This window comes from Henckelia pumila, chromosome 3 (genome assembly GCF_033568475.1).
Source record: "Henckelia pumila isolate YLH828 chromosome 3, ASM3356847v2, whole genome shotgun sequence".
In the NCBI taxonomy this organism is placed as follows: Eukaryota; Viridiplantae; Streptophyta; class Magnoliopsida; order Lamiales; family Gesneriaceae; genus Henckelia; species Henckelia pumila.
This window is the reverse complement of record NC_133122.1, coordinates 30,533,614-30,550,688: the sequence shown is the minus strand read 5'-3', so window position 1 is coordinate 30,550,688 and position 17,075 is coordinate 30,533,614. Positions and strand designations below refer to the sequence as shown.

The 17,075-nt window shown below is 35.3% G+C and overlaps 4 protein-coding genes across 11 annotated transcripts; 1 reads left to right on the top strand and 3 right to left on the bottom strand.

The window, feature by feature from the left end:
• Positions 1-237: 237 nt before the first annotated feature.
• On the bottom strand, positions 238-1,580 carry LOC140892674 (E3 ubiquitin-protein ligase ATL42-like). Its single transcript, XM_073301625.1, has one exon. The coding sequence runs from the start codon at positions 1,566-1,568 to the stop codon at positions 357-359; it is 1,212 nt and encodes a 403-aa protein (XP_073157726.1). The 5' UTR covers positions 1,569-1,580; the 3' UTR covers positions 238-356.
• Positions 1,581-3,373: 1,793 nt separating this feature from the next.
• Positions 3,374-6,733, bottom strand: LOC140887167 (ninja-family protein mc410). 3 transcript variants are annotated; one of them, XM_073294241.1, is made up of 3 exons: positions 6,608-6,733; positions 4,785-5,945; positions 3,374-4,068 (listed from the first exon to the last, which is right to left on the bottom strand). In XM_073294241.1, the coding sequence occupies exons 2-3, from the start codon at positions 5,842-5,844 to the stop codon at positions 3,569-3,571; spliced, it is 1,560 nt and encodes a 519-aa protein (XP_073150342.1). In that variant the 5' UTR covers positions 5,845-5,945; positions 6,608-6,733; the 3' UTR covers positions 3,374-3,568. The 3 variants fall into 3 exon arrangements, with proteins under 3 accessions (XP_073150342.1, XP_073150344.1, XP_073150343.1); XM_073294243.1 differs by having other exon boundaries at positions 3,374-4,065; XM_073294242.1 differs by having other exon boundaries at positions 4,785-5,941; positions 6,608-6,720.
• A 2,578-nt stretch (positions 6,734-9,311) lies between these two features.
• LOC140888599 (uncharacterized) lies at positions 9,312-13,204 on the top strand. 6 transcript variants are annotated; one of them, XM_073296294.1, is made up of 6 exons: positions 9,312-9,439; positions 9,549-10,822; positions 10,946-11,777; positions 12,251-12,367; positions 12,793-12,849; positions 12,935-13,204. In XM_073296294.1, exons 2-3 carry the CDS (start codon positions 9,553-9,555, stop codon positions 11,149-11,151), a joined length of 1,476 nt encoding a protein of 491 aa, XP_073152395.1. In that variant the 5' UTR covers positions 9,312-9,439; positions 9,549-9,552; the 3' UTR covers positions 11,152-11,777; positions 12,251-12,367; positions 12,793-12,849; positions 12,935-13,204. The 6 variants fall into 6 exon arrangements, with proteins under 6 accessions (XP_073152395.1, XP_073152394.1, XP_073152390.1 ...); XM_073296293.1 differs by having other exon boundaries at positions 9,549-11,141; XM_073296289.1 differs by having other exon boundaries at positions 9,549-11,777.
• Positions 12,379-16,660, bottom strand: LOC140888598 (protein NRT1/ PTR FAMILY 1.2-like). The gene is made up of 5 exons (XM_073296288.1): positions 16,390-16,660; positions 16,020-16,237; positions 14,444-14,985; positions 13,206-13,686; positions 12,379-13,130 (listed from the first exon to the last, which is right to left on the bottom strand). The coding sequence occupies exons 1-5, from the start codon at positions 16,481-16,483 to the stop codon at positions 12,699-12,701; spliced, it is 1,767 nt and encodes a 588-aa protein (XP_073152389.1). The 5' UTR covers positions 16,484-16,660; the 3' UTR covers positions 12,379-12,698.
• Positions 16,661-17,075: the final 415 nt, after the last annotated feature.

The window sequence follows — 17,075 nt, the reverse complement described above, 5'->3', positions numbered from 1 at the left end:
TCCAATGGGATATTCAACGGTTCATATTTTATGCAATTAAGATGTTCATGTGAACATCTGACTTGCATAAAAAAACGGACTATTAGATCTGGCATGTGAGTAGTACCCACGTGCCAGCATCGACACTTCCCGTATCACTAAAGCAAAGAAATTGGAAGTTTTTAATGTACAAACCTATCAAACTATCATCTTCATACCAGAATCAAAGAGAATTAAGCAAGTATGGATCCCAAAAAATATAATCAACACACCAAAATTGGGTAAAGAACTCGAAGATTCATTCGACTACCCGATGCCCGAAATCGAACTGATGAATGCTACATGATGTTAATTTCATGTTTGTAGTAATCATAAATTTACTGGCCTTGAGGATTTGGAGGCCTTGATTCTCTATTTGCAAACCACTGCACTGTCTTTCTTGCAATCGGTATCCAAAGCCTCCTTATTCTCTCCGACTCGCTATTTTCGACAAGAAATGAATCCGTATTATCCTGAAACTCAGTGTATCTTGGATGGACTACTATCTCGGACATGGATCTCTTGTCAATGGGATAAGGAAAGTTTGATCCGGACTCTAAATTATTCGACGAATCCGAGGTCGTAGGAAGGCCTGGGAAATTCAAGAAACTATGTCCTGTTTGGTAATTGGTAGTACCACTCAACATCATCTGATCATTTTGATCCTTGTGAATTTCATCAACTTCCCTGGATTTCTTGCTCATGAATCTTGCACTCGATGCGTCGTTAAGAAACTCCGAATTCAAGAACACGAGGTCGGAAGAGCTCACGTTGCTCCAACGATTCTTGAAAACAACATCAGAGTAATAACCAACCACCCTGTGGTTGAATCTGTGGAGCCTTTTCTTGAATTGATCCAGCGGTGATTCGCCTCCTCTCGTAGTCGTACGCCTCTGAGACCACAACCTAAAGCTCCTACCAATGCTAAACCTTGAAGATCCAATGCCACTTTCTTCCCTTTCAACATAGAGCTCGAAATTGGATTCATCTCTTACCTGATCATGACCAGACTGGCTCCTAAAAAACCTCAGACTATTCGAATAGGCCAACTCGGAAACGTCCTCTGGGCTGATCTTTCGCCTGCAGATGGGGCAGGTCGAGTGCTTTTCGAGCCACTGGTCGATACAATCGATATGAAAAGCATGCTTGCACTTGGGCAACAACCTGAGGATCTCAACGTCTTCGAATTTCGACAAACAGACCGCGCATTCCAGCCCGTCCCGTGAACCCCTCAGAGAGGAAAATTTGAAGAAAGGGAGTGATTCCACCACCTCTTTATCGACCCCGGATGCACTAGACCTCGACCGGAACAGCCCGTCTCGAATCCGCAGGCTCGCGCTCCGAACATTCGGTCCCCGGTGGCAGAATTTGGCATAGAGGAGGAGAAGAAATGTTAGAAAAAACATGATGGATAGGAAACCGATCACAAGTGCCAAACTTGGCTGGAAGTTGTTGGAATCTGGTGGACTTTGTGGCACTTGTGCTTTAACATCATCGATTATGAAGATCAAGAAAATGAAATAATGGAGAAAGAGAAGAAATTTGATCATGATGAATTTATTCTTGTAGAAATTAAGATCTCCAAATTTCAAAAGATATGGATAATATGATTATATATATACTCATGATCTTTGTATGAAAATGGCCATAAAATTCCAAATATTATATGTGGGTAGTTGGCCTTGGTTTGTTTTTATTACATGAATCTTTTTGTATGGAAACTTTCAGAAAGTATATTATATTATTAATTTGTCAGTTTCCTTGATTTCTTCCTTTACTTGTCCTAAATCCTAATTGTCTTTCAAATTGTCCAATTTTTTTAAAATTTAAAAATGTTAGGGTAGGGTTAGGTATTTTGCTCATGTTATTTGATAATTAAGCTTTTATTGTACACTTATCCATTGAAGTCAACTTTCAAAACCAAATTTATTGCAACTCTAGATCAATAAAATTGATCAGATTTTGCGAAAATGTTGCGAAAATGGAACTAATTAGATTTGATATTTTACAAGTAATCAAACTAATTGGGGTCAATTTAAAAAAAAAACCCAACTAATCGAGCTAAAAATAACATAAACAATTATCGCTGTAATGGATTGGTTGAACGAAAATTCTTATAAAAGTTTCCATTAAAATCCTAGTTAGAGGTTTGTTTTTATAATATCGAGCGTATGTCGTTTTACCAAACATTGTAGCCGATGATAACACTACAACACAAACATCACATTTTGATCATTTTCTGAACAAAAACCATTATTACACCCTAACTGTTCGGTTTTGCAAAATAATCTCAGACAATCAATTAACCAAACTTATCAATACTTTTTTAGAAACAATAACTGAGTCAGCAAAGCAACCAAAAACTAATTAATCAGAATACTATATTATTATTCAATATTTTTAATTGATTTTTTTAATTATATAATATTATATAATTATTCAATATTTAATTGATTTTTTTAATCCGTTCCAAGTAATCGTTTCATAGAACTTTGAAGTTTGAATACACTAGGGACAGTTTTTGACCGAATATCCTCACATGGGATGACCATTTTATTTTAGTTTCTACCATGATTTTAATTTTTTTAAAAAAAGGAATACTATTTTTTTAGGTAGCATTTCTTTGTTAATAGACATTACAAGGGAATTAATTTTTAGCCCATAAAATAATTTAATGAATTATGGTTCGGTTAATTGAACTCTAATGAAAAGTGTGTGCTATGCAATAAATAAAAATTAATCAAAAGTCAAATTTCATTAACTCAGCAGCCTACAAATTGATGCAACTGTTCCACGGCATACCATATATCTTTAGTTATATATCATTAAATTGTGGTAGCAAATTACTCAATATTTTATGTATCCTTCGGCCACCAAACCACGTATCTAATTATAGCTTAATTAATTTGAATTAATGTAATCGTTGAGTTAAAAAAAATAGATATAGAGTCGTTGGGTTTGAAAAAAATTCATAAAAAACACGTAATTTTTTTTTATTAAATGTTTTCTTTTTAGTAAATATTTGGTTGAGCTAAGCTTCTAAACTTCTTTTGTCTTTGAGCCCTTCAAAGCAAAATCATGGATCCTAAAGAATCTCAAATTTAGAGCTCTTGGAACTTCTGTTTCGGTTATTTTAAAAAAACATAGAAAATAATTATTGCAACTTTTATCTATTTGTTTTTTGAGTTGATTTTTTTTAAAAACCATATTCAACTATGAACATCCTTAAAAATTAAGCAGAACTTGTTCCATATTTGTCCAAAACAACTTAGATTCATATTTGCCTGAACCTATTCAAACCATACAAAGCTTGAACAAAATTTATTACCAATTTTACATAATAAATAACAATAGCTGAGAAATATGCTTTTGCATTATTACATGACACTCATACCATCTATAAACAGTAAGACTTACAAACGGGACCGAGCACGAAGCCGATATATGAAAGATGTCAAATCGAATATCCAGAAGATGCCAATGCTTTTAGACACCCTCATGATGCGAAAAGGAAAAGAAAGAATACCATTCAGGATCTTCATATTCACAATCAGCTGTGTGCCGAAGCAGCTGGATTGCTATTCGGTAATGATGCTAAACCAGCTCCAGATTCTTGACTACTATTATCTTCGCTAGCATGCCGAATAAATTCTTCAGGAGACATGTGGGATCCATGGCAAGCACACACTATCCTTATTTGAGTAGGACTGTACCGGTAAGTCACGCCAGATATTGTCCTTCCATTGGGGCTCGGGTCCGTAGTAGACACCCAAGGAAGGTTCGGATACGTACCACAGCCTCCAAATTTCAGGTCTGCAGTAATCCCTGGTCTTATAGCAGGATATTCCCAAGGAAATGATTCAGCTTTGGGCTGATCAGATGTATCCTTCAAATGATGGGTCATGTTGTTTCCTGTAAGATCACCTTCTGCATGAGAAATAGAGCCTTCTTCTCGAACATGCTGTTTTCTATTACTTTTTCCATGTTCAATTGCTCTACCATCAAACTGTGCAGATTCAAAGGACTTGTGAATGTTCACAGGCGCGGCTGCTACACCAAGAATACAAAGTATTAAGAAATTCAATTGCATTTCCATCGACCAACTGACAGATATCGGTGAACTAACAAAGTTTTGTACAAACTTAATGATAAGGAGAAAAGAACATGAATAATGGTAAAACCGACTGATGTATTACGTCCATTGTGGTGGCTGCACAAAAGTGCAACTGTGTTCCAAAAATTTTATGTGCATGTAAAGATGATAGATGAATAGGCAAATAAATAAAGCCAAAAAGACCATCAGATTGCATGCACTGAAAAAACTTTTAAGCAAATTCTGAATAAATAAAGTCACATTAATAACATGCTTTGAATTTGAAGCATGGAGCAAAAGTTATTCTCCATCAGATACAAACTGATTATAGGAGTAAAATACATTATAACAATGGCTTTAGAGATTTCCAAAACCACCCAAAGGTCATTTTTTGTAATGAGGACAGCAATCGACTCAAAAAGGTAAATTTTGTGAAAACTAAAATTCAATGCAATTTATGTTATAATGATAATAGAGGAGACCAGTATCAGATGACAAGTAAAAGTCATGATCTTGTCTCAACCACCACTCCCATTTCCAATATGATGCATTAATCTAGTCGATTGTTGGTCGAACATCACAAACTCTTGAGCTCTAAGATGAGCCTTTCGGCTTGTGCTATATTTTATTTAAAATAACATGAAAAATATATAATGAACAATGAAATTGTGACCTTGATTAAGCTTTCTGCTGTCATTTGGCATGTCAGAGTTTATGGGATTCTTTCCTGAAAAACCAGAGCGAATCTGTTGTTGATGAGAACCAATGCCTCGAGAATTCTCCTTATCCAACACCGGAAGCTGAACAGAAGGGTATCCAAACATCACCGGAAAAGTGGGAGGTACACCCGTCTGGATACCAGATCGCTCACTATTTCCGGTAGTCATACCATGGATACCAGATCGCTCGCTATTTCCACTAGTCATACCATGGATCACTACAGGCAATGGATAGGTAGAAAGGTTAGGTGCACCAGAGAGACTAGAATCCTTTACAGATTGTGAGTAAGTTATGTTCACTAGGTTTGTTGGTTGAGATGGAAAAGGAACACTATAGGAACTTGGCAAGTTCGATATATTGAACTCTTTTTCTGATGAAACGGCAAATCTCTTTGGACCTAAATGTTCTATGCCGCTTGGATCACCATATGCATGAAGCTCCTTTCGTGCACCAGATAAGCTTGCACTTGCTCCAACACATTTTGAGACATCGTCATACCGGGAAACTTGCCTTGATGTCGAACCATCCACTTCTGAATCTGCAACATCTTCATTTTCGGCAGCTGAACCATCACATGTGTTTATGGAAATGTGAGATGTCCTACTCTTATCAGTCAAATCAGGGTGATTAGTTTCTTTCTCATGCCTCTTCTGATGGCACTTCTCATTAAATGGAACTTTTCTTTTTTCACCAACACCTGATCTCTTTTCTTCTTCAACTTCAGTCGACCTCCTCTCATTTGTTGCCCATGTTTCCCCGGTGATCGAATTCTTGGAAGTTTCTGAATCCACAGATGCTTTGCCGAAGTTTTTATAGAAGTTATCTTCGGATTTCAGGGGATGTTGTTGGTTTCCACCTTCTAGAAAGTTTTTGAACTCATTAATCAATTTGCTACCTCTGTCACCTTCGTCTGGTCTGACGTCGGATGAGCTCCCATATTTACCTTTCAGTGAATTGTTACTTCCACCACAAGGTAGGGCCAAACTCAGATCAAGACCTTTCTCGTCTTCCATATCCAATAAAATAAAATACCCCACACGGTTAACCCTCTAACTACCTCGTCGAGTAGCAATGAAGGCTTCAAAACACTAATACGTGACTAAGAACCATCTGGCTGAAATACATGCATCAAAACATATTTGATTAGAGGACAGCGGAGGTACCAAAAAGTGCCATATCATCGAAATGGCAAGGCCAGAAAATATTAATCCAAGGATTTAATTTCACAGCATAGGCTAAATACAAAAACATTTAACAAGAATACAAACATTATAGATCAAGTTTAGTAAAATATACATGGAAATTGAACCAAAGTTCATTAAAGAAAAGAACTAACTAAACGTTTCAAACAGAAAATCTCGCAATTCAGCTTAGTTAATGTGATCGATAACACAAAATATTGAACTTGATCAGCGTATCTTATCTTTTCTCTTTCTCTCCATGCCATAACTTACCACTTATAACACCTGTAACGCTGATCAACAAAACAACATCGTCAAACAACATTTTTTTTCTCAACTTAACACAAGATAGACATTTAACAAACCAACCAAATCAAACAACTTCCAATTTTCAGATCTGACTAGACAAGCAGACAAACCTAATTTTAAATTAAGAAGGTTCACACAAAAAGAGCCGGAGAATTATGCGAAAAACCCCAAAAAAATGGAAACAAATAATTCTCCTCCAAAATAAGCAGAAATTAAACATAGCTGCGAATTAATGCTTCTCGCTTGACTAAAAAAAAGGCACGAAAAAAGGAAAAAAGAGCTGTACCTGAGGAAGAAGAAAAATTCCGCAAACAAGGTGCTTATTTTAGCATACAGCTAGGGTAATTTCCACGCGGTGGAAGCAAATTCGGGCAATTTCAGCGGTATCTAAGCAAGGAGACCTCCCTTTTATTTATATTATTATTATTATTATTATTATTATTATTATTATTATTATCATGATCGAGCACGTGCTTTTTTTTTTTTGTTGTTGCTTATCTCGTGCTCCCTTAGCATCCGTTTGGAAATTATCCTGTGCATACATCGAATGGATAATAATCATCCAATTATATAATTTTGTTGAAATGGATCAATTTCGTGATATCGTGATTCTTGCGAACAATTATTACTCTTTATGTTAAAATTTTTATTTTTTATCGCAAATATGAATGGAGTTAATTCATTTTATTGATAAAAATCTTATTACCCGATGGATCATGTAACATCCCAAAGGAGATCTCCTTTCCCTTAAATTTTGAAGTGAAAATATCTTTAGGTTTTTTAAAATTGTACACATAATAATAAAATAATACAACATCATTCAAATTAGGGGTGGATTTTTGGTATACTGTATCAAAAATATTGGTATGAAAAAAATTCATACATATACCGATATCGAAATTTCGAAATTTTGATATGGAAAAAATCCATACTAATACCGAATAGACACCGAAAAAAAATTCGATTTACCAAAAAAATATCTATATATCAAAAAAATTCGATACGATATCCTGAAAATTCGATATTTTGGTTCGGTATCTCAGCCCTAATCGAAATCTCTTGTTCATTAACCAATGACACACGTTTGAAGAATGAAACTAAATTATAAGTCATATTATCATTATAATTTTCATTTCTATTATCCTTTTTTGATACCAAACAAAGTTTTCATCAATTAATTGAATAGAATAAATATTTGAATGGAAATTGAATTAATTATATTGAAATTGATATATTTTGTAATTTTTCTAATGTAGTTATTATTCAATTATTTTAAAAAAATTCAAGAAGCCATTTTTAATTAAATCTTATATTAAAAATATTATTTGTATTTTATCGTTATATTTTAATTTTTGTTATGAATGATTTTATACACATATATTTGTGATCTGTAGATGTAGATCTATGTCATTTTCGACAAAATTCTTAAATCCGCCCCGAAATCTAGGTAGAACAAGTGATCGGGTCTAACCAACTTAGTGTGCATGTGTATATATCTATCTAGTTACATGGATATTAGGTCGGTATGATCATTAAATTTTACATGATGACGAGCGTGGACCTAATAAATGACTCCGACTTTAACTTCAAAAGTAGGCTCTAACAGTTGGATGTAAACTCCATACATTTTATTATTATTATTATTTTTTTAAAAAACAAAAAGAAGGTAGTGGATATGGGTGCTTGAAATGGAGCCCCTGTTTGGGCGTGTTTCACGCGGGTTATTCGACCCTGCAAAAGGGGTAATCTACAAAATTGATGGTCATGATCGGGCCAAGGCCATCAAATACAGAGGGGGTAATGGTCGAAGGACCCCACAGATGTAGAATAATCGTTGATTTGAGGACACCAATTTTCTTACCCATTTTACCCTCTTTTCATATTTTTATCTTAATAATTCTTACACATCAATCTTCACTCTCACAACTTTTTTAATTACGTGAGTCATGATCCCCAATCCATAAACTCCCCACTATCCCACTAAATCCTCCACTTATTCCATGTTTATTTAAAAATAAATTTTATTTTTACACACGCATAGCGTGTGCACTTTTTTACTATTATAATTATATATTAACCAATAAACTGAAATCGTATATTAAATAAATAAATAAATGTGTTAAAAAATTATAAATAAAAGAAGAAAACTGACACTCATTTCTAGGGTTGGCATATCGAACCAAAAATATCGAATTTTCGAGATATTGTACCGAAATTTTTTGGATATAGAGACATTTTTTCGATATACGGAATTTTTTTCGATAACTATACGATATCAATATGTATTTTTTCTACATATAAATTTTGAAATTTCGGTATCCATATCAGTATGATTTTTTTTTCTTGCTAGTTTTTTGATACAGTATACCGAAAACTCACCCCTACTCATTTCATCTGTAATCGCTGGAACTCCAACACAAGAATAGTACTGACTGAGAACAAATCGTCCATCAGATTAATTGTTTTATGTTCGACCTTAAGTGAAAAATACATAAAACACAAAACAACTCTTAGGTCGAGTTTGTCATCATTGGTCACGTTTGGGTCGAATTTTTTTTATCACTAGGTCGAGTTTTGTAATAATTGAGTAGAGTTCTTGGTAAAATATTTCAGATTTTTTTTCTTATTATTATTGAGTCGAGTTTTATTTTATTAGTTTAGTCGGGCTTTTAATTTTGGGTGGAGTTTGGATGGAGTATCTTTGAGGAGAGTTTGAAGTATTATTGGATAATTTGAAAATTGATTTTGGTCAAATATTTTTTTTGATTTATAACTTTGCTTCAAATTTTTTTTTTTACAAAATAATCTTCAAACATAAAAAAAAATACGAAAATTAAACAAATGTAGAAAATTGAGAAGATTATATTTGGTAAAAAAAGAAAGTTATTTAATTAAATAATTCCCTTTTGGTATCTTTTATATTTGGGTTGAGTAAATTAAATTTTATTACGGACAAAATCGTCCTTTACATCTTTAATCCCTTCGACTGAATTACATCACAAATCAGTCTTCAGTCTCCCTGAAAATGGAGTGCTCTTACAGCTTTCGATTCCAATCCCTAACGTACCATTCGTAACGAAAATTGTGAATTTCAGCTTCAATTAACCAACTTTTCCAGGTTAGTAAATCTCTGTCTCTCTGTTGATAACCGGCTTTGATTTCATTTTTGAGTTTGAAAACAAGTAGCGCTTCCCGTTTTGATTATCGGTGGGGTTCTCACTTTTTAGGAACATGAGTTTTTCAAAACTCCGCCGATACTCTACGTTTCTTGATTCAACAATCAAAACCCACCTCAAGAATCCTGCGGAACCATTTCTAGTTCCCACCGGTTGCAAAAGCAATCATCTTCCGTTACCCTATAGATTGTTGCCGGCGGCCAAGGGCCAAGATAGTGACTTTGTGAATGTAGCGTACAGTCATTTGATTCATTCCGAATGGGATAAACTTAGTAAGCTATCATCTGGTCTGACGCCATTTCGAATTAAGCACATTTTGCTGAAGACCCGAAAGGATCATGTTCTTTCCCTTGAATTTTTCAAGTGGGTTGAGCTCCAAAGTTCCGAACTCAACACCCTTGATGTGCACTCGGTAGTCCTCCACAGTTTGACTAAGCTTCTGAAGTTTAAAACCGCGGAGTCAATTTTGAGTAAACTCCTTGGAGTGGGCATGCTGGAGTTGAATTATCCGCGTAAAGTGTTCGAGGCTTTGGTCTACTCTTACAGGATGTGTGATTCGTCCCCACGTGTTTTTGACGTGTTATTCAGGACTTATGCACGTATGAAGAAGTTCAGGAATGCTACTGATGCTTTTTGCTGGATGCGTGAGTATGGGTTTTATCCCACCATTGAGTCTTGTAATTTATACTTGAGTATGTTGAATGGCTCGAACCATGCAGATGTTGCCTTGGCATTTTATAAGGAAATGTGCAGGTGTCGGATTTCGCCTAATGTTTATACTCATAATATTGTTATTGGCGCTTTTTGTAGAGTGGGGAAATTGGAAATGGCAGTTGAAGTGTTTGAGAAGATGGAACGAAAGGGATTAGCCTGTAATGTGGTCTCATATAATACATTAATCGCAGGATATTGCGGTAAGGGCCTCTTGAGCAGTGGTGTGAAGCTAAAGAATGTGATGGAAAAAAAAGGGGTGAGCCCAAATGCTGTTACTTATAACACCCTAATTAATGCATTATGCAAGGAGGGGAAATTACATGAAGCAACCAAGCTGTTGAGTGAAATGCAAAAAATGAAAGTAGCTCCCACTATTGTAACTTATAATACATTAATCAATGGTTATAGTGAAAGTGGAAATATTGAGATGGGGAACCGCCTTTTTGAGGAGATGGCAGTGGCTGGTATCAAGGCTGATATCATAACTTATAATGCTGTGATAAAGGGAATGTGCAAGGAGGGGAAGACCAAGAAAGCTGCATATATGGTAAAAAAACTTGATAATGAAAAGTTAGTGCCGAACGCCTCAACCTTTGCTGCTCTTATTACAGGTCAGTGTGTCAGAAGTAATGCAGAGCGTGCTTTTCAACTCTATAAAACCATGGTATATAGTGGTTGTCATCCCAATGAAGTAACTTTTAAGATGCTGATTTCTGCTTTCTTGAAGAATGAAGATTACAGTGGAGCAGTTCAGGTTTTGAGAGAAATGATTGGGAGAGCTATAGCCCCTGATTCAGAGACATTGTCTTATCTATGCAATGGACTCTGCCAATGTGATAGAGAGGAACTGGCCATGGATTTGTGCAAGGAGATCGAATGTCAGCGACTTATGCCAGAAGGTTTTGGGAAAGCAGTCATCAAATCGGTTGAGTATGCATGATAGTAGACTGTCTCTATGTTCTTTGATATAGTCTGTGTGGCATTATTAGAGGTTGTAGTTTGAGCACTAGATCACAGAAAAGTTTGACCCTACCAGTGAGTTCATATATCTTTTGAGAAAATAATTATTATGCTGCAACTACCGAACTACGCAGCTGGAACATTTTATAAGAAATTGGAATGACTTTTTTAGTTTGGATGTTACTGGATATCGTGGATGCTAAGATGAAAGTATGTGCCCTCTCGGCTCTCAATCACCAGCAGAGTTGGTTGAGTTAAGTTGTACTCCTTCTTACAACCAATTATGTTGGGGATCAAATGGTTACATATACAACAATCTCTCATAAGATATTGATGGTGCGTCAAGCTTTTCTGATGACCCATCTTCTATAAATAGAAGTCAGACACAGTGACAATGGTCGACCCTTTACCCTCACTTTGATTGCATCAACTTGTTTGTGGGCTTCACATTGTTATTATCATTCTTGTCCATGGATTTCACGACCTCCTGCCATTTCGGTCCATCTCTTACACTTCCTTTGCAATTATAAAAGTCTGGTATAAGAAAGTCGCATGGCTCATGCTGCTCTTGGTGTCATCCAAACCAAGAAGATCAACCCTCCAAATGTACTCTTCTTTTTATCTTTTGCTTTTAGTAAAATCTGCAGAGTTTGAAGTTTGCTAGATTTGCAAGTTTGTTTTAGAATACTGAAGGGTATAGTTTTGCAGATGTACATGGAGTTTTTGAATCTTGACTGGTTTCACTTTGACATTTAAATTTTTTTTATTTCATGAATTCTTCAATAAAACCGTAGATTGAGTTTACTCGTTGTACAAGATTTTTTGGGTTGCTGTTTTCTAGAATTTTGTTACGACAGTTGGTCTCTGTTCAAGTTGTCTATGTCTCTATGATGTCTTGATTTATTTTTGTTGAAATTCAGTCATGAGTGTTTTATTTCTTTCTTTAAATCCATTATTTAATTGTTTATGCCTCTTCGTTATGCATTAAACCTCATGGTTCATGTGATTATTCTTGTGTTTTGGCATGTATTCATATGTATGTTTAACTGTGTTCTTTATTGGTGATATAATGATTTTAGGATGATTTAAAAGATGCTAAAAGAGGCTGATTTGGTAGTATGGGGAGGAGACATGCTTGTTTTGAGAGTGTATCTGCTGAACTGAAGCCAAGGCCCCAGCTCCAGTGATCGTAATTGGTACGATTTCTTTTCGAGTTTCTAGATGTAACTGATGAATTGGTTTATTACGTTGTAATCGCATGAATTAGTTCAATAGCCGGTGTTTTCTCGCAACGATGTAAAATCTGTACCACTCCAGTTTAATTTCGTAACTAATCTGATTAATTAAAAAAGATCAAAAGGTCTCCTGTAGACTAATTTAGTTTGTGTAGAGAAATTCAATGTAGAATTCACATAGAAGGAGAAAAAGGTAGTTGAGTTCATGAATCAACTTTGAATGTTCAACATGCATATGATTCGTTAGGTAGATAGGTATAGAGAAGAAGAGGAGTCTTTAGATTTTGGCTTATCAATGTATAGTGGCAGCTTCTTTACAGACAATGGCCCCGGTGGTATTCACCTCCTCTTCGGTGTTTTCATCCCATATTTTGTCATTTTCACAGCATTTATAGGCCCTGCTGCACGCGATGTAGTACAAGAAATTTGCAGCACTCAAGATGGTGAGAATCCAATAATAATAGTCATAGTGTCCCTTGTTCAGATTACTCGATACCCAACTTTCATTCCCACCCCTTTTGGATGCAGCATCCACAATAGTCACAATGAGGCTGCCGACGAGGTTTCCAATGGCCAAAGCGAAGGAGAAAAGTGAAACCGCGATGCTGCCCATGCTGTTCGGAAATTGAGAGTAATAGAGCTCAATTTGGCCGATAGCATTTAAAGCCTCCGCTAGTCCGGTAAGACAGTGCTGCGGTATCAACCACATGGCCGTCATGTCCACCTGCATATGTGAAGTACACTTACATGATCAGGCCGGAGAATGAAGATTTAAAAAATGATAATCAACATATCATACCTGTGCTTTTGGAGTTTCCAACAATCCCTCCTCTATAGCTCGGGCCCTCCGGGTCCTCTCCACCATGGCGGCTGCAGCGGTGGCCATGCAAGAGATGACAAGCCCCATACCAATACGATGTTTCACCCCGATTCCCCGGGGATTGGACGTGTACTTGGAGAGACGAGGGACGAGTATCCGGTCATACAATGTGACCCAAGCTGTCAATGTTAGGATTCCAAATATGCTGAAAGATCCTGGAGGGATTTTGAAGTTCCCAAACAGGCGACGATCCATCGTGCTTGCTTGAAGAACCGGGAATGAATGCTGGCTTATGGTTACGGCGATCATGATTCCGGCGGACCAAATGGGCACCAATTTGATGACTAGTTTGAGTACTTCTACTTGCTGGACTGTGCATAGTTCCCATGGATTTGAAGCTGAGCCATCTGTGTTTATGTCTTTCTCGGGGTCTCTTATGATACAAGCTTTGTTGAGGTACCTAAATTACATTCTATTTATTACAAAAAAAAAATCACATAATATTTTAATAAAATAAACATCAAATCTTAAAAAATTATATCATATAAAAAATAAATTTTAGGGAAAATTGTTTTTTTGTCATGCATGTTTGTCAATGTGCGATTTTCGGTACACCCTTATTAATCTTTTACACAAAAACCATAAACACCATAAAAATGTTATATTATATATAAAATAACTAATTATATGCATACAGAATATATGATATATATGCACCCCTGTAAAAATCAATCTCTGATATATGATTAGCTGGGAATGTATTATCAAAGTCACGTAAACTTTCATGAGATGTTCATTGGTCAATTTTGTGAGAGTGATCTTCTATTTGATCCGACCATGAAAATATATAAGTTTTTATGTCAAAACTATTACTAATATTTATTATAGATATTGATCAAGTCAGCTCGTCTTATAATAAATATAAATTCCTGGATCATGTCACAAAATCCATGTGAAAGTAGAAGCATCCTATATATGAAGTAATCATACTCATCAAGTCACTTCGAATTTAATAAATAAATTGTTTTTTACTTTATAATCACCGTCTTATATGTTTTTAAAATTTTTATCATGTAGTTAGTCAATCTACTGTCTTAGTTAACTAATTTGCATATTTTTTCTACTTTATTCATTTTTTATCACAATGCTAACGTGTCATTGAAAAATCTCAACGTAACAAAAGACAGTCTGATGTCACGTCTCCACCATATAAGTACCTTGACGAGTCTGTTGGCTGAACGAGTTTCGAACCTTTGGCATGATAATAAGAGCAGCCTCCAATATCATCGAGCTTCCTATTCTTCCAAGATGCCACCCCAACTTGAAACAAACCAGTGAGCAAACTCTTGTTCGGCTTCACCATCACATAAAATCTTGAACCCAAGAAGAACACGATCCCGGAGAACAACATGAGGCCGACAGGGACTCCGAAACCCACGATCCAACCGAATCTGTTCTGGATGTAAACTATAACTGTCACTGCTATCATAAGCGATACCCCCACCGAGGCGTAATACCAGTTGAAGAAGCTCTGTAAGACCCTAGAGTTATTAGGGTTTTCGGGGTTGTTGAGCTGGTCTGCCCCGAAGGCCATCGAGCATGGCCTGACTCCGCCGGCTCCGATGGACATGAGAGCGAACGATGTGAAAAGAACTGCGAGTTGGCCTGGTTTCCGCTTCATACAGTTTCCAGCTCGTGGATCGCATGCTGGTGGCCTTAGGTCTTGGAATATGGCTGTTGACCACAATACTACCAAACCCTAATGCAAGAAAAGTTTTTGATGTGTTGGGTGAGTTTCTACGCAAAATTATTTGGATTTAAGAAAACAATAAAGAATTTTTTTTTTGGAAACCTACAATTTTGGTGATTATGTTTGTTTCGTTATGATTCGGATACTCTATGTTCTCCAATTTCAGTCTTGGTCATATATTCTTCTATTTTTAGCAATTTTAGTCATTTTTCACCCGAAGTATTGTTATGTGAGAAAATTGCAACAATGTATGAAACATAAAAAATTGTCACATGCATGTCTAATTCGGAAAATTCGATGCTGTGCAGCGTGTCAGGCCTTGATTGGCCCAATGATGTGGGCCCCACATAAAATGTGTGGGGCCCACATGCCTTGAGCCAATCAAGGCATGACAGCTACCCATGGGGGTAGTGCCCCATGGATAGCATCGAACTATCCGTCTAATTCAGTATGTTTAAAAATCCATCACATCAATAAAAACTCAACATTTTTCAATTAAATGATAACGCATGTAATAGAGAATGTTACAACCATGTTTTTTTTTCTTCTTTATTTGCCATGATTTCAAATCATTTTAACATAATTTTGTGTCGAAATTTGAATTTTGTGTGTCAAAAAAGAAAATTTTGAATATAAAATCTTTCCTCAAATTAAATCTCCGATATTCTAAATAAAATGTTACCGGACAAGTTTTGTCTTTTTTTTTTTCTAGCTAAAAGCATAATCTCTACCAATTGTCTATGATTCTCTAAAACCATAACTTCTAACGAGTATTAATTAAGTTCTATCAATTTTCTAAGCTCCTAAAAAACTTTAAAATCATATATATCATACATATATAGTTTCTGTTAATTTTTTCTTATTAAGCTTTTTGAAAGCTTTAAAACCCAAAAAAATAAAATAAAATCATACATATGAAATAAAAAAAAAATTAGAACTTTTCCATCCAACAAACATAAACTCGTAAATTGCAAGAAAATCTAATATACAAGCAAACAAATTAAAGTGGCTAGCTATAAATTCATATGCTAATTAATTCTCACCATGAACGTCGTGATCGTTCCCATGGAAATGACGAGGTATCGCCCCAAGTACGAATCCGAAAGAAAAGCACCCAAGATTGGCAAGAAGTGGGAGATGGCATTCCATATGAACAAAACATTTGTTGCACTTGCAGCATCAAAATGATACACTATCATCAAGTAAAATGTCATATTTGGTTGAAGCCCGAAACTTGCAATCTTTTCAAACGCCTCATTTGCTGAAAACATTACCAAAATAATAATAATAATAATAATAATAATAATAATAATAATAATAATAATAATAATAAACTTTTTGTTAAAAATATATATATGCATCATCAAATGGACTAAACATCGATCTATATATAACGTAAGTTCTTGATCTTGCCTATAACAAAAGGCATGGTCCGAAGGCCGCCTTTTCGCCGCTGGTGCTTCTGTGGATCACTCTCATGTGAAGCATGATTATCAGAACCCTCCATTTTTGTTCTTCACGAACTAAGAATTTAATTTCGTTTATGTTTAAAGATGAGATGATTATTGAATAATGTGAACGAATTTGATTAGGACATATATATTGAGTTTGGTTTCGGACCTCATCGGAGAAAACGAGAGACACGAGACTATTTATTTTTGGTTGTAAGAATCTGCTGAACGGTTTTGTCTTTACATTTTCTCATTTGTAAAAGAATATTGTTTGTCTCCTGTCATAAACTATATATATAACGATAATTATTTAATCCGTCTCACATAATTGATCGGTAAAATCGTTTCATAACATTTTTTATCAATATTTAAGGAGTGGAATTCGGAATTTGATATTTAAAATATTGAGTTATAAGGACGTGTTAAGATTTTAAAACTTATTACATTTTGTCTTTTAATGAATCTATGCCTTAATTATTGAATTGTTTTAGTATGTTTATGCTTTCACTTCAATGTCGATCTCCACCACTTATTAAGAAATTTGGACTTGAGAATCTATTTATTTTCTATATCAATATTTACGGTTTTGCGTTTTTTTTTTCACCTTTACTACATTCGGTGAATCTATACATTAAATATTGAATTATT

Bases quoted from the DNA above. Each gene is read 5' to 3' on its own strand.
- LOC140892674 (XM_073301625.1), bottom strand. From the start codon at position 1,568: ATGATCAAATTTCTTCTCTTTCTCCATTATTTCATTTTCTTGATCTTC.
- LOC140887167 (XM_073294241.1), bottom strand. From the start codon at position 5,844: ATGGAAGACGAGAAAGGTCTTGATCTGAGTTTGGCCCTACCTTGTGGT. The intron at 4,069-4,784 runs GTCACAATTTCA...TTCTTGGTGTAG, and splicing joins CAGCAGAAAGCTTAATCAAG to CAGCCGCGCCTGTGAACATT.
- LOC140888599 (XM_073296293.1), top strand. From the start codon at position 9,553: ATGAGTTTTTCAAAACTCCGCCGATACTCTACGTTTCTTGATTCAACA.
- LOC140888598 (XM_073296288.1), bottom strand. From the start codon at position 16,483: ATGGAGGGTTCTGATAATCATGCTTCACATGAGAGTGATCCACAGAAG. The intron at 16,238-16,389 runs GCAAGATCAAGA...TAATGTTTTCAG, and splicing joins GACCATGCCTTTTGTTATAG to CAAATGAGGCGTTTGAAAAG. The intron at 13,131-13,205 runs GTATGATATGTT...TCACATATGCAG, and splicing joins TGGAAACTCCAAAAGCACAG to GTGGACATGACGGCCATGTG.